Genomic DNA, 25953 nt, shown 5'->3' with positions numbered 1-25953 from the left:
TTACCACCCCCACTGAGTATTGCGTATGTTTGCCACCTAATATATGTAGGATGTAAAAAATCATTTAAAAAATTCAGGTATCAAGTGTTTTACTGCTAATGAGCACAAATTCCCCTAACAACCTTTTCTTCCAATACCTTTCTTGCCCGAACTCCTACAATCAAAACGTGCAACAAGAAGCAGCCCTTAAGGTGTCCTCACCTGAGTAGGGGATGCCACTGTGGGAGTAGGAACTAAATCACTCATCTGAGCTTCCATTGGGGATGGCACAGATGCCTGGGATTCATGGCTAGCCGGTTGTTCTGGAGACAGGGCATCACTGCTGTCCTCATCGAAGGAGGAATGATCTGCTATCTTAGGATAATTCACTTGACTTACTGAAAACAAGAGATGCAAAGTTAATGAATTAAAAACAAAGGGTATGGATCACAGAGAACCAGCAGGACATTTCTGGGCTACTATAAAATTCTAAGATGGTGAACAGCAGAGGAACTTTAGACAACTGTGTGTTGTACATATGCAGTGTTACCTCTACCTACGAACGCCTTGACTTACGAACTTTTCTACATAAGAACCGGGTGTTCAAGATTTTTTTGCCTCGTCTCAAGAACCATTTTCTACTTACAAACCCAAGCCTCCGAAACTGTAACCGGAAAAGGCAGGGAGAAGCCTCCGTGGGGCCTCTCTAGGAATCTCCTGGGAGGAAACAGGGCCAGAAAAGGCAGGAAGAAGCCTCTGTGGGGTCTCTCTAGGAATCTCCTGGGAGGAAACAGGGCCGGAAAAGGCAGGAAGAAGCTTCTGTGGGGCCTCTCTAGAAATCTCCTGGGAGGAAACAGGGCCAGAAAAGGCAGGGAGAAGCCTCTGTGGGGCCTCTCTAGGAATCTCCTGGGAGGAAACAGGGCCGGAAAAGGCAGGGAGAAGCCTCTGTGGGGCCTCTCTAGGAATCTCCTGGGAGGAAACAGGGCCGGAAAAGGCAGGGAGAAGCCTCTGTGGGGCCTCTCTAGGAATCTCCTGGGAGGAAACAGGGCCGGAAAAGGCAGGGAGAAGCCTCTGTGGGGCCTCTCTAGAAATCTCCTGGGAGGAAACAGGGCCGGAAAAGGCAGGGAGAAGCCTCTGTGGGGCCTCTCTAGGAATCTCCTGGGAGGAAACCGGGCTTCCACCCTCCCTGTGGTTTCCCCAACCGCACACATTATTTGCTTTTACATTGATTCCTATGGGGAAAATTGCTTCTTCTTACAAACTTTTCTATTTAAGAACCTGGTCACGGAATGAATTAAGTTCTTAAGTAGAGGTACCACTGTATTATTAGTTTTACCAAGTCACCAAGTATATTCTGCTTTCCTTCGTTTAAAAAGGGCATTTAAAAAAAGAAGTTGCTGTTTTATCCACTCCCCTTATCAGCAGGCTTACCAATGAGAGCTTCCTTCAAGCTGGATTCCACAGGCAGAATGTTTTTCTCTACCAATTCCATGGGGCCCGGTCTCTGGGCAATCTTCTCATTGAGATCATCAGCCAATCTAGCCCGCTTCAACTTCAACTGCTTGGCCTGAAGAGAAGGTTCAGCAGAGGTCTCTGTTCGGCCAAAACAAAAGAAAAAATGATTATTTCTTAATCAATTCTGTAGTTTCTTTTTGGAGAATCCCAAGCAGCACATTAAAAAACCAGCCCTAACCATATTGGACCTCTCATATCTGTTCTGCCACCCGTAATTACAGGGTAATTAGTCCAGGAAGACACACACCACACGATAAAAGGAAAACCCAAAAGTTTATATAAACAGAAAAACAGAAACAGCTCCCTTTTTAAATGTCAAAGGGATTTTCTGGTACACACAAGGCACAGGTTAGATGCAATCCAATTGCTCACCCAATAACTGGGAAATTGAGTCCAATTCTAAAGTCCAGAGAGTCCACACACAATCTTGAACAGCACAAAAACCACGATCTTGACGAAACAATGAATCAGATAAACTGCTATGAGGCTAAAACACCAGGTTGCACTTTTATCTGTAGCACTAATTACAGCAGCCCCACCCAACCACGGGTGGCCTCATTTTCTCTTGTAATAATCCTTCAGTTGTTGTTTTCTATGCATCACTCTACGCATGCGTGGATGTGTCATTAATTCTTGTTCAGAATCCAAGGATGATACAGATGATTGATCTCCTCCTGGGCTGTCTGCCAAACTCCCCTCTTCCCTGTCACTCACGCTTCCTTGGTCAGAGGAGGCTTCGTCGGCAGATTCCATCGGGAGCAAAACAGGCCTGCGGCATGTGGATGTTTCCCCAACATCCACCTGCACATTCATTGGGGCAGGAGCTGGGCCAGAGCTAACCACAACACATATCTAAATAACTTTTATGAATAACAGAACTGCCCTTCTGACTTGTGCCAATGGCCGGTTATTCCATACCTAACCTGAATCTTATGAATCCCCAAAGCAGGACAAGAACAGTTCTATTTGTAATAATAACAACTGGTAAATGGAAATATAAAATATTGTCATTATCAGTTTAGCCTGATGTCATCTATCAGGACCCCTAAACTGTGCCTTCTCTCTAGTAAGGCCACCCCTCTGGGACAAGGTCCAGTTCTAAATCATTCTGCTGTGGTGTAGAAGAGCTATAAAGACCTGACTCTTCAACCAGGTCTTTTAGTCCGGAAGAGTAAGGCCTCCTCCTTCATCACACTTGCCATCTTTTATTATAATTTTTTTATTTGATGGTTAGCTGCCCAGAGTTGTTGATGATTGAATGACATGCAATATTATTATTATCACAGTGGCCAGATGTTTTGCTGGATTTGCAATTAATTACTAGTCGAGCCCCACCCAGGGGCCTAGGACGTTATAATATATTTTCAAAGTACAGTAGTACCTCCACTTAAGAACTTAATTCGTTCCATGACCAGGTTCTTAAGTAGAAAAGTTTGTAAGTAGAAGCAATTTTTCCCATAGGAATCAATGTAAAAGCAAATAATAATAATAATAATAATAATAATAATGATGATGATGATGATGATGTATGGATCATCGACATCGCAATCCCAGGAGACAGCAGAATTGAGGAGAAGCAGCTAGAGAAATTAGTGAAATACGAAGATCTAAAAATCGAGCTGCAACGACTCTGGCACAAGCCAGTGAAAGTGGTCCCAGTGGTACTTGGCACGCTGGGCGCAGTGCTAAAGGATCTCAGCGGATATTTGAAAACCATTGGAATTGACAAAATCTCCATCTGTCAATTGCAAAAGGCCGCTTTACTGGGATCGGCAAACATAATTTGCCGCTACATCACGCAGTCCTAGGTGCTTGGGAAGTGCCCGACTGGTGATGAAATACGAAATCCAGCATAGTGATCTCGTTTGCTGTGTTGTACTGACATAATAATAATAATAATAATAATAATAATAATAATAATAATAATAATACAGTAATAATTTATTAGACTCGGGGCGGCTCAATAATAATGCGTGCAAACCCATTAGGAAAGAAATAAACGCTTGGAATTTGGGTTGGAGGAAGAGGAGGAAGAAGAGGAGGAGGACAGTCAGTCACTGCTGAACAAAGAAGGTGAGATGAGGGGAATAAAAAAAAATCCAAAACTTTAAAGCTAAAAAAAAAAAAGAGGGACTCTGAGGTGGCGAGGAGCACGCGCCTCCCATACACCCGATGCAAGACTACCTCCCATATACTGCGCCAGACAGAGAAACCCAGGTGGGTCAGAGGGGGAGCGCCACCGAAAGTCTTCTCTGGCAGCCCAGAAAAGCGTGAGATGGCCGGGATTAAACGGGGAATGGTAGGAAACTGGCCGGGCCTTCGTGCAGCTCTCAAATTTCCTGGGAATTTTGTCCAGGCTCGGGTTTGTAAGTAGAAAATGGTTCTTAAGAAGAGGCCAAAAAATCTTGAACACCTGGTCCTTATCTAGAAAAGTTCTTAAGTAGAGGCGTTCTTAAGTAGAAGTACCACCGTATGTGTGGAACTGAGTAATGCAGCTTTCTGCATTTGACTGAGGGTGATTTTGTCAATTTTGAGCCGGTTTACATATAATTCCAGTGCTTTGGGACAACAGCATCATCATCATCATCATTATTCACAATCATGAAATCATCACTGTTACTTCTTAGATGGTGTTGGCCTTAATATGCACTGAGTACTTCCCAAGAACCTAAGATGTTATAATGAATTGACATAGCATAGGTGTGGCTTTTAAAAATTGACAAGATACAAAGTCTGTCAATTTTCTAAGTGTCCCCAATATTTTTTGGGTATTACATCCAATGTGTTAATAATCACCACAGCTGGTTATGCTATAATCTTTCATCTTTGATTTACAGATCATGATACTTTGTGATCTACAATTCTTTGTTTCCTATTCTACTATCCCCTGGTATTGCTACAATTATCCATGATTCCTTTTCCCTTTCCTCCTCCTTCACTGATAATATTATTTTAATTTCATTAATCTCCATTTAATACTATCAAGATTGGAGCTATCTCTAATTGTGGGGAAAAAATTCTTCCTCTTTTATCCTGAAAATGCAACCATTTTATTAGGTATCCTAGGATTTCACAAATACTAGAAAGGAAAACATTTTTATGAATAAACATACATAATTTTATATACGGTAATTAACCTGCTTCCTTGCTCAATATTTTCTGAATTAAAGCATTCCACCCACTACCAGTAAGAATCAATTTTCTATGCAGGTAATCATATTATTTTTATTTTTATTTATTTTTCTATCAATCTACTTGAAACTGATATTAAGACAACTAGTCTGGAATTTCCTGTAATTCTTATAGTTACTTACAGCAGTGTTTCCCAACCTTGGCAAGTTGAAGATATCTGGACTTCAACTCCCAGAATTCTCCAGCCAGCCTTCGCTGGCTGGGGAATTCTGGGAGTTGAAGTCCAGATATCTTCAACTTGCCAAGGTTGGGAAACACTGACTTACAGAATACAAAGGTTGCAAAGAATGCTGATTACCTAATCCAACTTCCTGCCAATTCAAAACCCACAAGTATATATATCATCCTTGACAGATCTGGCTTCTCTAAGCACTACCACCAAAGTCTTTTTTCTTTCCCAGGCAATTTTTTCCACAGTTGAACAGCTCTTAGAAAACTTTTCATAATATCAAACTGAAATCTACATCCTTGTAATTATTTTTTTTTCTTGTCCTATTTTCCGGAATACTTTAACAATGTTGTACTTGGCTCCTAACCAACAAACCTTCAGGTCCTTGGAAACAACCATGATGTTTCCTCAGAAATCTTCTCTGGGTTAAACATAGAAACATAGAAGACTGATGGCAGAAAAAGACCTCATGGTCCATCTAGTCTGCCCTTATACTGTTTCCTGAGTTTTATCTTAGGATGGATATATGTTTATCCCAGGCATGTTTAAATTCAGTCACTGTGGATTTACCAACCACGTCTGCTGGAAGTTTGTTCCAAGGATCTACTACTCTTTCAGTAACATAATATTTTCTCATGTTGCTTTTGATCTTTCTCCCAACTAACCTCAGATTGTGTCCCCTTGTTCTTGTGTTCACTTTCCCATTAAAAACGCTTCCCTCCTGGATCTTATTTAACCCTTTAACATATTTAAATGTTTCGATCATGTCCCCCCTTTTCCTTCTGTCCTCCAGACTATACAGACTGAGTTCATGAAGTCTTTCCTGATACGTGTTATGCTTAAGACCTTCCACCATTCTTGTAGCCCGTCTTTGGACCCGTTCAATTTTGTCAATATCTTTTTGTAGGTGAGGTCTCCAGAACTGAACACAGTATTTCAAATGTGGTCTCACCAGCGCTCTATATAAGGGGATCACAATCTCCCTCTTCCTGCTTGTTATACCTCTAGCTATGCAACCTAGCATCCTACTTGCTTTTCCTACTGCCCGACCACACTGCTCACCCATTTTGAAGCTGTCAGAAATCACTACCCCTAAATCCTTCTCTTCTGAAGTTTTTGCTAACACAGAACTGCCAATGAGGATTCCTTTTCCCCAAGTGCATTATTTTACATTTGGAAACATGAAACTGCAGTTTCCATTGCTTTGACCATTTATCTAGTAAATGATCCCAATGCCTCCAGCCATTTCTTATGCTTTTCCTACCAGGTCCCTTATCCTCTTGGTTGTTCTACTCTGGATACTAACAATACCACTTAGATTTATATACCACTCCATAGCACTTTACAGAACTATGGGCATATTGCCCCCACCAATCTGGGTCCTCATTTTCCCAACTTTGGAAGGATGGAAGGCGGAGTCAACCTTGAGATGAACAGGATCGAACTCCTGATTGTGGGCAGAGTTTGCCTGCAATACTGCATGCTAGCACTGTACCACTGGGGTTCTTTCTACACTCCTTATTAAATGCCCCTCCTAAAATGCTGTTTCCAAAACTGCATGTAATATGCTAGATGCAGTCTAACTAACCTTGAAAAGGAAGAAACAATTACCTCATCCTCCTGGCACTGTACTTCCACTGATGCAGCCTAAGACTGCATTCACTCTCCTCTTTTTTTTTCCTTTTTTTTTTTTTGCAACTGTTTTTGGATCCCATACTGCTTATGATTAATCAAGCTAATATGACCCACCCCATCCTCTACTTATGTCTCTGGGGTTTTTTTCCCAGCCAAAATATATGAATTTGTATTTGTCCTTGTTGAATTGTTTTGGCCCCTTCTTACAGATTAATTAACTCCTCCTTAAATTTTTATATTGTCCCTTAAGGTGTTTGTTATTTGCCCTGTCTTTGTGTTATCTTTTAAATTGATAAGCATAAATTCTCACTTTTTACCCAAGTCATTAACAAATATATTGTAATACATTTGTATATTAATACAGCACAGGGATTAGGACAGGTACCTGCAATATATAGAAACATAGAAGACTGACGGCAGAAAAAGACCTCATGATCCATCTAGTCTGCCCTTATACTATTTCCTGTATTTTTATCTTACAATGGATCTATGTTTATCCCAGGCATGTTTAAATTCAGTTACTGTGGATTTACCAACCACGTCCGCTGGAAGTTTGTTCCCAGGATCTACTACTCTTTCAGTAAAATAATATTTTCTCATGTTGCTTTTGATCTTTCCCCCAACTAACTATATCATTAGGCATCTCTTTCCAGTTTGATGAAGAGGCACCAATGTACATTTGGTGGATAAAATTGTCCAACCAATCCACTATCCATTTAATGCTTTACCGCTCATATATTATATTTCTTTACCAAAATCTCATAACTCTGTTTATTATTTTGTTGATGATAAATACAACAAGCCCCCCTTATTTCCACAGTCAATTAAATTGGTCATTCTATCAAAAAAGGAAATCAAATTGCTTCAGCAAGACTGGCCCTTGATAAATCCATGCTGGATTCCGCCAAGCAAAATATTCTTTTCTAAATTCTAAGAAAACCATTTCATAAACAGCTGGGCCGTGATGGGCTGTGCATCTGCAGGAGCAGTGGTAAGTTTTGGCAACACAGAGCTTTCCAAAAAAAAGAGTTCAGATTAAGAGAGTAAATAGTCTTGAGCTGGGTGGAGGTGGAGCAATTCGTGGTAGCCACATCCCCACATTTCATTTTTCTTTTCATCCATGTTTTCCCTATTAGTTAACATCCGATCTCATTGTCTCTTCTTCTTGGAAAACAAAAATCAACCAGATCACTGAAAAAATTGAGACACTGTGATGCCTTTCACTATTTTTTTAAAAAACAGAAACCGAAATACAGTGATCCCCCGTTTATTGCGTCCCCAACCATTGCGAACAGGGTACTTCGCTATTTTTCAACCCGGAAGTCAAAAATACCATCTACGCATGCGTGCCGGGCACGCATGCGTAGATGGCAGCGGCTTCCCTGGGTCTTCCCCCTCTTGCTGGCGTCAGCGAGGAGTTTCCCCACCGCCCACGCAAACTCCTCGCTGCCGCCCGCCCTTCGCCCGCCCACGCCGTTCATTCTCGCCGCTTTTGAGCTGAGTCCGGGAGCGAATTCGCTTCCGGACTCAGCTCAAAACCGCCGATAGCAAGCGGCAAGGAACGGCTTGTCTCGGCGCTTTCGAGCTGTCAGCTCGAAAGCGCCGAGACAAGCCGTTCCTTGCCGCTTGGTATCGCCGGTTTTGAGCTGAGTCCGGAAGCGAATTCGCTTCCGGACTCAGCTCAAAACCGCCGATAGCAAGCGGCAAGGAACGGCTTGTCTCGGCGCTTTCGAGCTGACAGCTCGAAAGCGCCGAGACAAGCCGTTCCTTGCCGCTTGCTATCGGCGGTTTTGAGCTGAGTCCGGAAGCGAATTCGCTTCCGGACTCAGCTCAAAACCGGCGATACCAAGCGCCCCCCGGACCCCCAACCCGGGTTTGGGGGGCTGCTAGGAAGCCCTCCATGCCGGCGGCAAACAGCCGCCCCGCCCCCAATCTTCGGCTCCTCGCTAGCGCTGTGGGAGTAAAAACACCGTCTGCACATGCGCAGACGGTGTTTTTACTTCCGCATCGCTACTTCGCGAAAACCCGCTCGTTGCGGGGGCTCCTGGAACGGAACCCTCGCAACGAGCGGGGGATCACTGTACTCCCATTATGCTGTGTTTCTGCCCTGATAGCTCTATAAAAATTAGTAAGAGCATTATGCAGATCTGACTGTCTTGGGAATCTACACAATAACCCTTTCAAATCTTCCTCGAATGCTATTGACCTACTCAAATGTTCGTCCCTCCATGGTCAAATTCCTTACGTGTGCAATTTACATATAATGACCTTCTTTTTCACTATTCCTTTTGGGTAAGTTATACTTTCCAATTCTGGCATTCCACTCATAACCTTTGTCCTAATAAGTGCTAATAAATCATATTTGCCTTTCTGAATTAAGAATTCAGAAGTAGTACTTCTTCTAATTTTTTTTGGAAAGAAACCATGGAAACCTTTGTTCCAATATCTTGACTTGTTCTTCCTGTATTTACATTCTCAGTGGTTGCTTTCACATCCTGAATACCCCTTTGAGCCTGAGTCCCAGTATTTCACATAATTTTTGTCTCCCAGATCTCTTCTCCCTTCCACACAGAATTCATTGGAGAGCCTGCTTGATAGATCAAACTGACAAGACACTTTTCAGTCATATTTGGGGGAGAAGCTGAACATTTTAGCAATCTTCCGTTTTTCAAAGAATCCAATTTGCACCACTGCTCAGCTATCACTTCTCCAGTATTTTCTCTTTCCCTGGATCAAACTGAAAGGTTTAAAAAAACCACTACTGGTTCCCCTCCATCTCCTTCACTCTTCTGCCCAGTTCATTGCCTTGCAATGTCTCCACAACTGCATTATGTTCTCATGGACACTAGCAGATAGATTAGGATTAAAGAACCTTGGATATCTTTTAGTTTTATTCCAAATTCAGGCCCCAAGAAAGCAACACAGCTTCTTCTGATAAATGGTCTGGCTAAAATTGCTGCTTCAGTCCCACTCCGTAGAGAGTACTTGATCACCACTGTTCATTACATCACGCATAGGCAGACATTTCTCCCATTGCAAAGTCTGTACGGTCGCCTTTGCTGCTATTATTATTATTATTATTATTATTATTATTATTATTCATTGGATTTGTATGCTGCCCCTCTCCGTAGACTCTGTGCGGCCAACAACAGTGGTAAAAACAACATGCGACAATCCAATACTAAAACAGCTAAAAACCCTTATTTTAAAACCAATCATACATACAAACATACCATACATAAATTGTAGAAGCCTAGGGGGAAAGAATATCTCAGTCCCCCCATGCCTGACGACAGAGGTGGGTTTTAAGAAGCTTACGAAAGCTAAGAAGGGTGGGGGCTATTCGAATCTCTGGGGGGAGTTGGTTCCAGAGGGTCGGGGCCGCCACAGAGAAGGCTCTTCCCCTGGGTCCCGCCAAACGACATTGTTTAGTTGACGGGACCCGGAGAAGGCCCACTCTGTGGGACCTAACTGGTCGCTGGGATTCATGCGGCAGTAGGCGGTTCCCAAGATAATCTGGCCCGGTGCCATGAAGGGCTTTATAGGTAATAACCAACACTTTGAATTGTGACTGGAAACTGATCGGCAACCAATGCAGGCTGCAGAGTGTTGGTGTAGCATGGGCATATTTAGGGAAGTATTGCCCAGTATTGCTCTGAGGCTTGGCAGGGGCTTCTCACCCAAGGGTTCATAAAATAACGAGATTCTGGAAATTATTCTGAAGCTCTAAAATATACGATCTCATTTGACATTCCTCTAATTCTCCACAGTTTGGCATGTTTTGATCTGGGATGCTTTCTAGTCTTTATAACTCTCTGCAAGCACTCCTTGAATCCAATTCAAAAAAAATCCCCATTTTCATCGATCAGCCGAGAACTGGATTTTGTCTTTAACTCTTGCAGCTTCTCCTCCAGCAAACACTTAAATTGCACTTGTAACATGTATAGTTTTCGTCATTTTTCAGGATAGAAACAAAGTATACTGCTCAAAAAAATAAAGGGAACACTCAAAGAACACATCCTAGATCTCCGAGTCTACGGAGAGGGGCGGCATACAAATTAAATAAATAAAAATAAAATAAAATAAAATAAATATTCACATTGAATACTTTGTTCTGCACAAAGTTGAATGTGCACAACAGCATGTGAAATTGACTGTCAATCAGTGTTGCTTCCTAAGTGGACAGTTTGATTTCACAGAAGTTTGATTTACTTGGAGTTATATTGTCTTGTTTAAGTGTTCCCTTTATTTTTTTGAGCAGTGTATACTCCCTGCAGCACTGGAGAGCAGTACCCCCTATTTTAATGTCTTCTGTTCATTTTTATTTGTTTGATTATTGAGCTACTTCTTAGATCAATTTAAAAAAAGTGTTGTTGTCCATTTTGTATTCTTGTTCCTAAAACAAAATCTTACAAATACATGATACAATTTTTGCTACATCAAATAATTTTATATGTAAAAATAATTCAGAATTCAGTGTACAAAATGCTTTAGTTTCTCATTCTCATTCTTGTCACCGTTCTCTTCATCAGCAATAACAATCCAACCTCCATACCAATTCCATCTCTTGTTAGCATACTATTATTAGCAATGAGTACTTCGAAATCCTTTTTGCATCTGTCGAGCATCTCTTAACAGAAAACAGTCTGTGTTTTGTTCTCATTTGGCCATAGTCCAAATTCTAGAGGAAGCCATTTTTTAAATAGCTTCCTTGACATTGTTAATCATGCAGATGACCTCTTGTATTTGATAGTACATTTCCTGATCTGCTTATATTTTAACTGAGCCTATATTACTAACTTTCTTTTTCAACTTCCTTTTTCTGAAGGTTTTGAGACACTTCTTCTTTTGAAGAAAAAGATGCTTCTTCTTTTGAAAGTCAAATGTAAAGTGATAGACTGTGGTGGAATCTCCAACTGGAATGGAGGGAGATGTTAAGACTAGCTTAGGGCCAGACTATTTACGGGGCTGCCTTCTGCCACATGGCTCTCAGCGACCAATAAGGGCCCACAGGGTGGCCTTCTCCAGGTCCCGTCGGCAGGACAGTGTAGGTTGACGGGGCCATGTGGGAGGGCCTTTTCTGTGGTGTCCCCGACCCTCTAGAACCACCTACCCCTGGAGGTCCATACTGCCCCCAACCTACTGGCCTTTCGGAAAGCCATGAAACATAGAAACATAGAAACATAGAAGTCTGACGGCAGAAAAAGACCTCATGGTCCATCTAGTCTGCCCTTATACTATTTTCTGTATTTTATCTTAGGATGGATATATGTTTATCCCAGGCATGTTTAAATTCAGTTACTGTGGATTTATCTACCACGTCTGCTGGAAGTTTGTTCCAAGGATCTACTACTCTTTCAGTAAAATAATATTTTCTCATGTTGCTTTTGATCTTTCCCCCAACTAACTTCAGATTGTGTCCCCTTGTTCTTGTGTTCACTTTCCTATTAAAAACACTTCCCTCCTGGACCTTATTCAACCCTTTAATGTATTTAAATGTTTCGATCATGTCCCCCCTTTTCCTTCTGTCCTCCAGACTATACAGATTGAGTTCATTAAGTCTTTCCTGATACGTTTTATGCTTAAGACCTTCCACCATTCTTGTAGCCCGTCTTTGGACCCGTTCAATTTTGTCAATATCTTTTTGTAGGTGAGGTCTCCAGAACTGAACACAGTATTCCAAATGTGGTCTCACCAGCATTCTATATAGTGGGATCATAATCTCCCTCTTCCTGCTTGTTATACCTCTAGCTATGCAGCCAAGCATCCTACTTGCTTTCCCTACCGCCTGACTGCACTGTTCACCCATTCATGAAAACCTGACTTTGTCAGCAGGCCTGGGGCTGTTGAGAAATATGGTACCCTCTAGAGTCGTCCAAAAAAATGTGAATGACTTTTATTTTCTTTTTTTCTATGGGCTTTTAAACTGTTTTTTATATTGTTTTTAGTTGTTATACACCGACCAGACTCCGGAAGGAATTGGGCAGCCTATAAAATAGACAGACAGACAGACAAATGATAGATAGATAGATGGATGGATGGATGGATGGATGGATGGATGGAAGGTAGGTAGGTAGGTAGGTAGGTAGGTAGATGATAGATAGATAGATAGATAGATAGATAGATAGATAGATAGATAGATAGATAGATAGATAGATAGATGATAGATAGATGGTAGGTAGGTAGGTAGATGATAGATAGATAGATAGATAAGATAGATAGATAGATAGATAGATAGATAGATAGATAGATAGATAGATAGATAGATAGATAGATAGATAGATAGATAGATACATGGACGGACGGACGGACGGACAGACAGCTTAGAGTTTTCCCACTGCAAAAAAAGGGGCACCTCTCCCCAGAATTCCAGCAGCTTTATCTGACCACTCTCATGGTAAGATTCTTGTAACATAGATAACTACAATAAAGTTTATGCTTGTGTTTATTCACAGCTGATTCTTGTTGCTTGCACCTGACAGCCTTTCTGGACAATTTTCAGATTTGCTAATGTTGTAAAATAAGTGCTGTAAAACTTCACAAAAAGTTCTAAAAGATATTTAATGCAGAATAAATTGCAATTTCAATTATTTAGGCCTCACTTTATTTGCCTATCCATCTCGTACTAGATAACCATACACTAGAGACTATACCTTCTAGAATGTGCATCCTCACCAACTCTGACCTCTCTGGTCTGGACCGGATCTTCCGTTTCAAGTAATCCTCTGTCTGCAAAGCACAAAAAAATACATTTTATATCTCAATGAAGTCGCAAGACTAAATATGGAACATGCAAGATTTTCCTGTTAAAATTCATCATGAGATTCTCAAGTAGAAGAAATAACCTTGCCTCAGATCTCAGTAGCTGTACTGCTAAAGAATGGTTCACTTTCATTGCATGAGTGCACAACATTTAATCACAGATTGGAAACCAGGAGGAAAATGTAGCCCAGAGTTTCCAACACTCGGCTGTGTGAAATGTATACGATGCATTAATTGCCTGTGTCCACATTCTACTGACAGGTATACTTAAATTAGCCTTAATCCCAGACTACATACAGGTCACTATGTAAGAAATGTAAATTCCCCACACATTTTAGTTTAAAACAAGATGAGCCCAACAGTCACAGCATTAATTCCTCGCCAAACTCATTGAAGATCTTTATGACTGTAGCCCAGGATGTGGTGTTTAATTTCTCAGGAACCAGAAGTTTCACTTAAATTTAGGGGTAATTTTTTAAAAAAACATTCTCCATGCAAGCTTCTTTAATACATTTTAAAATATTTTCATATTATAATAAAAACAGTACTGAGTTAGTAAATTATTTATAATTAATCTCTCCCAAAAAATTATTAGTTCCCAATTAATTACTTCCGGTATCAATCCAGCCCCCCCCCCCCCCCCCCCACATTGACCTTTAATTTGTCATCTGGATATCTAATTTTCATCTAATTGAATTCAAACTTAATTCCCTTTAAACCTAATTAAATCAACATCCTTCTCCTTCAGTAATTCAGGTATGCAATAGTGCCTACTCCTCTTTCTTCTGTATTTTCCAAAACCCTTACAAAAAAGAGAAGATTTTATCAACTACAAGCAATAAAAAAGGGAAATTGTAATTCAGAAAAGAAAGAAAAAAGAGAAGAAGAGAAAAGAAGGGGGGGAAGAGAAAAAAAGCAAAATAATTAAAGAAAAAAGCCAAGGTCTATTATTATAACAATATTATAACAATGTAAAAATTAACCAAATCATTATTTCCATTTAAATTTATATTAGCAGACAGTAGGATCAACCAAATAAATTGCAGGATTACGAAAGGGGATGTTCTACCTCTCTGCCATAGACATCCTAGGCCCTAATTCTATTAATAATGCTACCATTTCCATCATATTACATATAAAGTATAAAATAAAATACTCCAAAAGAATGGAGGCCTCTATTTGGGAAAATCAGGGACCAAATCTGAAAAAAGGATGCTATAGATGCTAAGCCAGGGGTCCCCAAACTTGGCAACTTTAAGACTTGTGGACTTCAACTCCCAGAATTCTCTAGCCAGCGTAGCATAGTTGGAGAATTCTGGGAGTTGAAGTCCACAAGTCTCAAAGTTGCCAAGTTTGAAGACCTCTGTGCTAAGCATTCAAAGTTAAGTAGTGCTTACCCTGGCCCGTTCCAAGCTTCTTCTTTGTTCGTGAAATGCAGCTGGACTTTTCAGAGCTGTTGGAATACAAAAATTCAATTACACAGCTTAGTTTCTCACGCATATACACATTTATTGTTAACAATCATCAAAATCATTTGGACAACATACCAAAGACAGCTATTTTGACATATGCTCAACTGTATTCTGCACTGATTTAATCTACGTTGTTGTATTTTGCCAACCTAAACCAATGATGAAGTTTACTGTTTGATCACTAAAATACTGGACCTAATATGGCCGATTACCGTATTTTTCGGAGTATAAGACACACCTTTTTCCTCCCTAAAAGAGGCTGATAATTTGGGTGCATCTTATACTCTGAATGTAGCTTTTCTTTCTCCCTTCCCCCTGCCAGCCCTAACTAGCTGCTAATGATCTTCTCAGCTCTTACCTTGCAGGCTCTTTCATTGTTACTCTCTGTGAAGAATGTTTTCCAAGCCTCAAGTCTTTGCAGGGTTTTTTCCATGGCTCTACTTGCTCCAAATGTTTCTTTCCAGGTGCTAATGATGTTCCCATCTCTTTACTGGCTTGCAAGCTCTTTCATTGTTACTCTCTCCAAATAAAGTTTTTTAAAACCCTAACCAGGGGATAAAATAATGTGCTGAAACTGACCAGACTAAGGACCCTAGCCAGATGAATACCTGGTAAGCAGATTCTTTTCCCTATTTTTCTCCCCAAAAACTAAGGTGTGTGTTATATTCCGGTGCGTTTTATACTCTGAAAATAGGCGTTGATTGCTTACCTGAACGCCTCTTCTCGTACGGTGAGCGGGTACAGCAGTCACATGGGTTGCTCATGTCCAATCCGGTGGAACTGAGCCTAGTATTAAAAAAGCTTGCCGGATCCGCCCCTTCCCCAGAATTCGCGAATCCATAGACTAGGCTCAGTTGTGAAGCTCTGTAGTGTTCAACTCTCATTGTTAGAGGAAGAAAGGTATAGAAAGGTAAAGAAAACACATACAAGGGCGGGAAGTGACTGCTGTACCCGCTCACCGTACGAGAAGAGGCGTTCAGGTAAGCAATCAACGCCTATTCTCCGTACTGAAGGAGCGGGTCCAGCAGTCACATGGGACATACCCAATAGATGGTCCCTAGGGTGGGATTAGCTTGCTATCGTGTGAGATAACGGATTGGAGTACCCTTCTGCCGAAGGCAGCGTCCGCTGAAGCGTAAGAATCAATCTTGTAGTGCCTGATGAAGGAATTTGGCGAGGCCCAAGTGGCTGCTTTGCAGACCTCCTCCAACGGGGCTTGAGTCGCCCAAGCGGCCGAGGTGGCTGCGCTCCTGGTGGAATGCGCTGTGATGTTCCTTGGAACTGAGAGGGAGGCCGACTCATAGGCCTTAGATATAGTCCCTCTGATCCAACGGCCTATTACTGTTGAAGACACTTTGGCCCCCATGACTCTGGGATGATAGGCTACAAAAAGTGCTTCTGACCTCCGAAAGGGTCCTGTGCGTTGGATATAGATTCTCAGCGCTCTGGTGAGATCCAGGGTGTGCCATCTAATTGCCAAGGGATGGTCTCGTTGGAGGCAGAAGGAAGGTAGGACAATATCCTGAGATCTGTGGAACATGGAACTGACCTTGGGTAAGAAGGTGGGGTCCAGTCGCAAGACTACCTTGTCCTGATGGAATTGGCAAAGGTCCTGCCTGATTGAGAGGGCAGCCAGCTCCGAATTGCGTCGAGCAGAGGTAATAGCCACCAGGAATGCTACCTTAAAGGATAGGTACCTGAGGGACGCCGATTTTAGGGGTTCGTATGGTGCCTGCGTGAGGGAATGGAGAACCCGTGGCAAATCCCATGATGGGTACCTGTGGACCTTCGAAGGTCTGAGGTTGGCTATGCCCTTGAGGAATTCCTGAACTTCAGGGAAGGATCGGAGAGGCTGTCTGCGGGGACCTCCTAGGACAGATGAAATGGCTGCCAGATGACGCCGGAGGGTGCTGGTGGAAAGTCCTTTATGGAAGCCTTGCATAAGGAAGGAAATTATTCTGTGTATGGGGATGCACAGAGGGGAGAGACCTTCCTGTAGACACCACTGGTGAAACTTGGACCACGTGTGGTCGTAGATTCGATTGGTCGAACCCCTTCTGGCCTTTAAAATGACCTCCACTGAATCGGGGTCATGACCACGCAGCTCTAAATCTCTCCTGATAACAGCCAGGCGGTGAGGTGGAACCACTCCGGGTCTGGATGGAAGGAGGCCCCCTGCCGCAGCATATCCCCCGAAACGGGGAGTCGCCAAGGGTCCTGGACGGACAGCTGTTGGAGATCCGCGAACCAGGGCCGGCGGGGCCAGTGAGGGGCGATTAGGATTACTCGGGCCCTCTCGGTGAGGACCTTGTGAATCACGTCCGGGAGGATTGGAATTGGAGGAAATGCGTAGAGTAGGCCTGGAGGCCATGGACTCCGGAGGGCATTGATTGCTTCCGCTCCCGGGGATGGAAATCTGGAATAGAAGCGAGGGAGTTGGGCGTTCGCATTGGTCGCGAAGAGATCCAGAATTGGTAGGCCGAATCTGAGGGTGATTTGATGGAACAGGTCTTGATGGAGGTTCCACTCTCCTGGGTCTATCGTTGCCCGGGATAGCCAATCCGCCTGGACGTTGAGACTCCCCGAGATGTGATCGGCTAGGAGCGACTGGAGATGTTTTTCCGCCCAAAGGCCCAGCTTGAGGGCCTCCCTCATGAGAGCCTTGGATCTCGTGCCCCCCTGTCTGCAAATGTGGCTTTTCGTGGCAATGTTGTCGGTGAGAATGAGAACGTGCCGGTTGGGAATGCGAGGAGAGAAATGCTTCAGAGCCAGGGAAACGGCTCTTAACTCTAGCCAATTGATTGGCCTGGAAGCTTCCTCCGGGGACCACGTGCCCTGGGCTATCATCCCCTGGGCGTGGGCGCCCCATCCCGATAGACTGGCATCTGTGGTGATGACAAATTGATCCGGGCACCTGAACGGGGATCCTCTGTCCATGGCCGGAGACTTCCACCACTTGAAGGATCTGCGAACACTCAGTGGGATGACAATGCGTCGATTTGAGTTGCTGTGCCCTGATCTCTGAAAAGGTAACAGGAGCCACTGGAGTTCCCTAGCATGAAGGCGAGCCCAGGGAATGATGCCTATGCATGACACCATCTTCCCCAAAAGGGAAGATAGAGTGACTATGGAAACTGAAGAATTAGATAAAATGTTAGAAATTAACTCCACTATACTGAGTTTTCTCTCGGGAGAGAGAAAAACCTGGGAGGATTCTGAATCAATAATGGATCCCAGGTGAGAAATGGATGTGGAGGGTAGGAGGTGGCTCTTATCAAAGTTGATGGAAAATCCATGGTCCTGAAGGACTGACATGGTGACAGAAAGGTCTGTTTTCACTTTCTCTAGGGAGTTCCCATGAATTAAAATATCATCAAGATAACATAAAATGTGGATGGGAAACGCCCTGATATAGGCCGCCAGGGACCCCAAGAGCTTTGTAAAGACCCGAGGGGCCGAGGAAAGGCCAAATGGCATCGCCCTATACTGGAAATGCCTGCCTTGAAAGGAAAAACGTAAAAATTTTCTGTGGCATTTGGCTATAGGAATGTGAAGGTAGGCCTCAGTGAGATCTAAGGAGACCATGAAATCTCCCGAGTGAATGGCGGCCAAAATAGAAGACAAGGAGTGCATCTTAAACTTCCTATATTTGATGAATAAATTTAGTTTCTTTAAATCCAAAATAGCTCTCCAACCTCCGGAGGACTTTGGAACCATAAATAGGATGGAGTAAAAACCTAGGCCCTTCTGACCGGAAGGGACCGGTTGAATGGCTCTGATGGACAATAGATGAGAAATGGCCTCCTCCATACGGTTACAATCTGAGGATGACCTGGGAGAAGGGCAGGAAATAAAACGTTTAGGGGGAGGAGAAATAAATTCTAAAAGAAGGCCTGTTTGAACAGTGTCAATGACCCAAGGGTCCTTGGAGGTGAGACGCCAATTAGAGGCGAAATGAGCTAGGCGACCCCCTATGGGAATAGAGGTAGGATTACCATCTAGGTTTTTTTGAAGCCCTGTTAGAGGAAGCTCCCCTTTGGAAGCGAAACCCTCTACCCCTGGAGTTCCTACCTTGGGAACGAAAGCGGGGGGAATACTGACCTGGAGATCTCTGGTAGGAAGCCGCTTGATCTTGCTGGCGCCCTGGGCGACGAAAGGACTGCGTTTTGGTAGCCTTTTTTGTGGTTGGACCCAAAACTTTCTTCTTGTCCGTGGTTTCCGTGAGGAGTGGATCCAGAAGATCACCGAAGAGAAGGTCGCGCTTTAAGGGACCCTGGGATAACTGCCACTTTTGGCGAACTCCCGCTTGCCAAGGGCGAATCCATAGGAGTCTTCTTGCCGTAGTAGAAGCTGCAATAGACTTAGCAGAAAATCTAGTAGATTGCAAGGTGGCATCAGCCACGTACTGGGCAGCTGCAAAAACCTTGTTGAAGTCTTGTTGACCTCTCAAGTCATCGGGAGGAATATGCTGTTGAAGTTGGCGAAGCCACAGCAGCATGGCTCTGGAGAAAAAGGAAGCCGCTGCAGAGCTTTTAGTGGCCCAGGAATCAGCGGTGAATCCTCTTTTGAGCATTTGCTCAATGCGCTTGTCCTCTGGGCGGAGGACTTCCTCCGCCTCGCCTGGCACAGCCGCTGCCGAGTGAAGAATCTTGACAGGTTCATCCGGTTTGGGAAAGGATAGAAGCTCTTCATAGGAAGAGGAAAGTTTGTACAACTTTCTGTCCTTGGTGGAGGGATTAAGGCCAGAGGCTGGAAATTCCCACTGTTTGAGTAAAGCATCTTTAAACAACTTAGGCATAGGAATTACCTCGTTATCCTCCTGTTCCTCTGTGAAGTAAGGTAAATTCTCCTCCGGGGGATCAGTGGAAGTGGAGGCTTGTTTCTCCTGGGCCGCTAATCCCGTAGAAATTCTAGCTTTGAGGAGGAGAGATTTGAATAATTGAGAAGGAAAAATAGTAATAGGAGGAGGAACCTTTATTTGGGATTCCTCATCATCTGATAGGCCTTGAAAGGCATCCTCATCATCCTCTATATCCTCATATTCATCCTGGGAGGAATCTGAATCATCCTGAATAGGAGCTCTGACCGCTGGGGGAGAACCCAAGGGGCGGGAGGAGCGAGAAGGAGGAAGAGGTAAGGGAAGCTCATTGATGGTGGAGAGTTTGGCATCAATGGCTTTGGACAACACAGCAAAAATAGACTGGAACTCAGGAGGTAAACTGGAAATGTCAGCAGAAATGGCAGAAGAATCCCTAAAGGCCTGGGAGGATCCTGGCTGGGGGGAATCTTCAATAATATCTGGTTCCTCTGGACCTATGCCCCATAGGTTAGGTTGGGGTCTGTCTAGGTTTGGCTCATCCAGAGATAACACAGGGACCCCAGAAGGAGGCAGACTAGAAGCCTCTGGGGGGTCTTGACTACTGATTACTTGGGCCTGCACTTTCAAACGTTTTGCTGATTTGTCATGGATTTTTTGTAGGGCTAGGTCCCTTCTCTTCTCGGCCCTGGTGACCTTGGTCGAGGGGCGGGCCCCTGGAGAAGAGGAGGAAGAGGCCTGGGGGATACTAGTAATCTCATCGCCTGTAGGCCTGGCCTCTCTGGGACCTTTAGTTGTGCCTCTCTTGGGAAAAGTAGCCATAGTCTGACAATTAACAGAAGACAAGGCTGAGCCAATAACTGAATAATAAGGAGAAGAATTTCAAGGACTTCCCAAGAGGAATGGATCCTGCTTCGAGGCCTCGAAGCTGCTGAAACTTGAGGACAATCTGGGCAAACCCAGAGTTCGTGCCCCCAAACCCAGCGGGGCCAGCCTCCCTAAACTTTATAATTAAGTAAACCAAGGCACTCTGGTTGGAGGCTTAGCCGGTGGAGAATTTAGCCTGGGACCCCCAAGGCCCGCTCCGGGATCCACGCGGTGGACTGAGGCCTACACGGCTGGCAGGGGGCCAACACGAGAGGCCTAGATTTAAAAAGGGCGCGAAGGCCTTCGCGCCGAAAAAGATCGCTGCGTAAAATTTCTTAAAGGGGAAGCGATCGACTAAGTCCAGGAGACTAGAAGGCGTCTCACTCCGCAGGAGGTATTTCTTAAGCCCTTAAATATTTTTGTATACAATAAATAATCAATAATTCAATAGGTAAATACTTGCACCAGGACCTCCAGGCCAAAGGATTAGAAGAATCCACAAGCGGCCGCAGGAATCGTAACCGGCAAAACCGCCGGGGGAAAACGAAACCGCAACTTCTCCCAAGGAAAAAAAGCCTAGCCGCTTTTTTTCTTTTTCTCTTTTAAACGGCTGGCGCAATTAGTGCAAGTAAATAATTAAAGACAATAAATCTTACTACTTTTTGAAGGAAAAGATCGAAGGGAAGGTGTTAGAATGTTGAACGAGCTATCACAATACAACCGCAGGATATGCGAACTGAGCGAATTCTGGGGAAGGGGCGGATCCGGCAAGCTTTTTTAATACTAGGCTCAGTTCCACCGGATTGGACATGAGCAACCCATGTGACTGCTGGACCCGCTCCTTCAGTACGGAGAAATACGGTAGCTAAGTACACATCAAGGGAAGGAGTATTTCAGCAAGAAAATATTTGTTTCCCTGAAAAATTTATGTATAATCATATATAAAGATATATAAAGTCTTCTAAAAATATCTGATCACAATATAATCCCATATACTGTATTTGGATTTAATCATTTACAGACAAAGATACAAATAAGTGAGGAATACTCTTTAAGCATGTTTAACTAGCAAGATAAAGGCGATAGAAAATTTAAGTATTAAGTTCAACAATGAATAATGTTTTCCATAGTGGACAATTGCCAAAATAAATCCTATTTTAAGCCACTGAGCCCCCCTACTTAGCAGCAGGCAAGTTTTGGAAGAATCCTCTGGCAGGGCTTTCTCTGCCAGACTTCAATAAGTTCACATTGGTTGAGGAAAAAATTGTTGGCAACAATTTTTTCTCAGTACATATCATCTGAGGAAGAAAAGAACATAGACCAGAGACGGTGAACCTTTTTTCCCTCAGGTGCCAAAAGAGGGTGGGGAAGAGGGGAAAGGAAGAAAAGAGAGAGACAAAGAGAAAAAAGTGGAAGGAAGAGAGAAGGAAAGGAAGGAAGGGAGAGAGAGAGAAAGAGAGAGAGAAGATAGGAAGGAAGAGAGAGTGAGAGAGGGCAAGAAAGAGTGAGAGGAGAGAGGAAGGAAGAGAGTGAGAGAGAATGAGAGAGGAAGAAAGCAAGAGAGGAGTGGAAGGAAGAGAGGGAGAGAGAAATGATAGAAAAAAGGGGGGAAGAGAAATGAGAAAATGATTGAGGAAGAGAATGACAGGAAAGAGAGAGAAACAGAGAGAGAAGTGACTCTTGACTTAAAGCATATGGTAAAAGCACTTAAATAATAACAAAGAAAAAAAAACCCAGCCTTCACCTGTTTTTATTAATAGTTATGTTTTTGGATTTGCTGGTTATTTTAGTTTTAATAGTAATAGAGTTTGGTTTTGTTTTATTATTAATTTCTTTTAATAAAAAAGAAGGGATTTATTTATTTATTTATTTGTTTGTTTGTTTGTTTGCTTGTTTGTTTGCTTGTACTGTACTTCTATGCCGCCCAGTTCCAAGGGGACTGCTGCTCAAGACACTATACTTTTCCGCCCACCTTGGAAAAAAATTAGAGGGAACATTGGTCAGCACACACATATGTATTGGAGCTGAGCAAGGGCAACAGCTCACGTGCCAGCAGATATGGATCTGCGTGCCACCTGTGACACTCGTGCCATAGGTTCATCATCACTGACATAGAGGACAGCCAATTTGACTCATAGAAACATAGAAGATTGATGGCAGAAAAAGACCTCATGGTCCATCTAGTCTGCCCTTATACTATTTCCTGTATTTTATCTTAGGATGGATCTATGTTTATCCCAGGCATATTTAAATTCAGTTACTGTGGATTTACCAACCACGTCTGCTGGAAGTTTGTTCCAAGGATCTACTACTCCTTCAGTAAAATAATATTTTCTCATGTTGCTTTTGATCTTTCCCCAAACTAACCTCAGATTGTGTCCCCTTGTTATTGTGTTCATTTTCCTATAAAAACACTTTCCTCCTGAACCTCATTTAACTCTTTAACATATTTAAAATGTTTCTATCATGTCCCCCCTTTTCCTTCTGTCCTCCAGACTATACAGACTGAGTTCATTAAGACTCCACTACAGAGTACATTTCCTACCTACTGGAAACCCCTTTTCTTGTATTCAAATTGTATTCCATTTGTGGGGTTATGGCCAAAGCAAGCCTAGGAGTGATGCAATAGGCACAGAATCATATCATAAAACAGACAGTCAGGATGTCCCCAAAGGATGGGATAGAATAAGACTTATGTCATAGTTTTCCTTGATGCCATCCCAATACTTCCAATTTTCAATAATAGCACCACCAATGATGGGCAGCAGCTGGTGTGCTCAGGTGCTCCCGTCTAGGTAGGAAATTTGTGCGCAGCTGTATGCTCCCAATGCCCCCACACACACACACGAGATTTGGCTTCTGCACGTGCGTAGCAAGCAAAATCTCGCACAAGGACATTCGCAGCCTGTTCACTTTTCCAAACCATCCAGAAGATAACTAAGTAGCAAACTATCATTTAACAAACACCCCAAAGGGAAATGCTTTCCTATCTATCCTCATGAGAATTTCTTTGGAAAAACACTCTGGTTTATAAATCTTTCTAGTGCTGGCCCTGTGACAAAGAAAATTTCACAGTTGACTTTTGAAAATGCCAAAAATGAACGAGTTTCTTTCTATTTCTCCCATAACATTTTCACAAACAAAGACATCATCTGAAAAGAATCAGTGAATATGTATTATCAGTTTCCATCCATTTTTCTTTGCTGCATAAAAAGGACATAATAAATGGCCAGGAAATGTCAAACAACTTTACCATGACTGTTATAAAGCTGAAAGGCTTTTTAAAAGCACCGCCTTAATATACTTTTTAGTTATAAGTAGGAAGTTATGAGCTGCAGTAACCTATTTTTGGCTATTCTGGAAGGATTTTGTAGACTTGAAAATTTAAACCAAGCACATATATCTATAGGTACATTTCTTCTATGGAAATGTGGAGGAGAATGCTTGTTTTACATAAGCAATTGATTAATTGTTAAATTTGGCAACATAAAAGAAGTTATCACTTTTATGATGAAACAGCAAATTGACAGTAACTTTATTATTACCAAAGAAGAGGCCTTGGTTTTTCAGCTCAGATGCCAAATAATCCCGCAGCAAAATACTTTTAATTGTTCATACATATCTGATTCCCCCCCCCTTCTTTTCTGACTTTTAATTGTCAATGATAAGCAAAATTGCCATTATGATCCATTTAATTAACCTCTTAAGAAAGATTTGACTTGAAAAATTTATTCTTAAAATAAATGTGACTTGAGTGGTTGCACTATTTTTATCAATTTTATAAATATAAAATACTCAGAAGAAATATATTGATGGATAAGATTTACCCAGTAATACAAACTATGAAATATCGCTGCAACATAGTTTGCCACAACATTTGATCTTTTTTTAAATTATGCTATATGTGTAATTACTTCTTTGTAATAGCAGTTCCAAAATCTTTTTACATGTAAACTGTCACAAATTGAGCCGGGATGGCGCAGCAGGTAGAGTGCTGTACTGCAGGCCACTGAAGCTGACTTGCAGATCTGCAGGTCAGCGGTTCAAATCTCATCACCGGCTCAAGGTTGACTCAGCCTTCCATCCTTCCGAGGTGGGTAAAATGAGGACCCGGATTGTGGGGGCAATAGCCTAGCTCTGTTAAAAAAGTGCTATTGCTAACATGTTGTAAGCCGCCCTGAGTCTAAGGAGAAGGGCGGCATAAAAATTGAATAAATAAATAAATTATTTACTGTATTTTTCTGAGTATAAGACACACCTTTTTCCTCCCTAATAGAGGCTGAAAATTCAGGTGCATCTTATACTCTGAATGCAGCTTTTTTTTCCGAAGCTTTTTTCCCCAACCCTAACTAGATGCTAACGATCTTCCCATCTCTTTTCTTGCAGGTTCTTTCATTGTCACTGTTATTTTCTTCTTTTAACTCTGATTGAACAAGCGAATATTATAAACCTTCCCTGATTTTTAAAAAATACATTTTATACCTTCAAACGAAGTGTCAGATGTAATTTGCTGCTCATCTATGTTTTAAAACAAAAAAAACCCCTCAAACTTCAATAGGTTTATTTTATGTGCATAAGTAAAATTCATCATTTTGTTTGTCAACTTTTTAAAAAGTTATTTCAAATCTTAGCAGAATTCATTTGTGTATTTGCACATTTCTAAATCAGTTTCTTGATTTAATATCTGTTCATCTCCTTTGGGGAAAAAGTCATCCACCAGATCCATTTGTATTATATTTATATCCTCTTTCAAATTAATTTCATAAACATCCAGTGCAGTTCCTTTTTTAACCACGTTATTAGAACATGCTGTCAATTTTATCAAGCATCTGATCCATTCTGCCCAAAAGTTTAACTGAAAGGAATTCAAAATTTTGCACTAAGGATTTATGTTCCATTTTCTTAATCCTTTGGCTCTAGCGTCCAGCTTTCAAAGTCTCGTTATCATTTTTTTAAAAAATGAAAACAATCTCCATTTTCCCATGAGAAAGTATCTTCTAAATAATACAAAACTATAATTCCAAATCCTGTCAGAAATGCTAATGGTTCGGGCTGGTTCACACGAACCGGTAGTAAAAGATGCAACCGTTTTGCCCCAACCAATAGTAAAAAAAAAATGCTTTAAAAAGTTTTTTTAAAAGGTTTTGATGATCAGCTGTGCCACATGATCGTTGGAAACATTAAACTTTTTAAAGCATTTTTTTACTACCGGTTCCAGCAAATAGATACTTTAAAAATGCTTTAAAATGTTTTTTTTTAAAGTTCAAACAATTAGCTGTGACAATCAGCTGTGCCACGCAATCATCAGAACCTTTTAAAAAACTTTTTAAAGCATTTTTTAACTATCAATTCTGGTGAATAAGTACGGTAGTTAAAAAGGCTTTAAATTTTTTTAAAAGGTTCGAACAATCAGCTGTGACAATAAGCTCTGCCATACCACCACCATTTTTTTACTTTTTTAAAGCATTTTTTTACTACGGGTTCCAGTGAATAGGTAGTAAAAATGCTTTAAAAGTTTTTTTAAAAGTTCTGACGATCGCGGACAC

General features: G+C 42.1%; 1 protein-coding gene across 4 annotated transcripts in view; it reads right to left on the bottom strand.

Moving 5' to 3' along the window:
- MRTFA (myocardin related transcription factor A) overlaps positions 1-25953 on the bottom strand; it is a 114011-nt gene that overhangs the window by 21297 nt on the left and 66761 nt on the right. For all 4 annotated transcript variants that reach the window (XM_070756071.1, XM_070756068.1, XM_070756072.1 and 1 more), the window contains exons 4-7: positions 14650-14705; positions 13144-13219; positions 1411-1572; positions 202-377 (exon numbers count right to left, since the gene is read on the bottom strand). In XM_070756071.1, coding sequence (XP_070612172.1) covers positions 202-377; positions 1411-1572; positions 13144-13219; positions 14650-14705 — 470 coding nt within the window. The remainder of the gene's footprint in view (positions 1-201; positions 378-1410; positions 1573-13143; positions 13220-14649; positions 14706-25953) is intronic.

This window comes from Erythrolamprus reginae, chromosome 6 (genome assembly GCF_031021105.1).
Source record: "Erythrolamprus reginae isolate rEryReg1 chromosome 6, rEryReg1.hap1, whole genome shotgun sequence".
NCBI classification, from domain to species: domain Eukaryota; kingdom Metazoa; phylum Chordata; class Lepidosauria; order Squamata; family Dipsadidae; genus Erythrolamprus; species Erythrolamprus reginae.
Note: the sequence above shows the minus strand (reverse complement) of the source record. Positions and strands in the feature narration are given on the sequence as shown.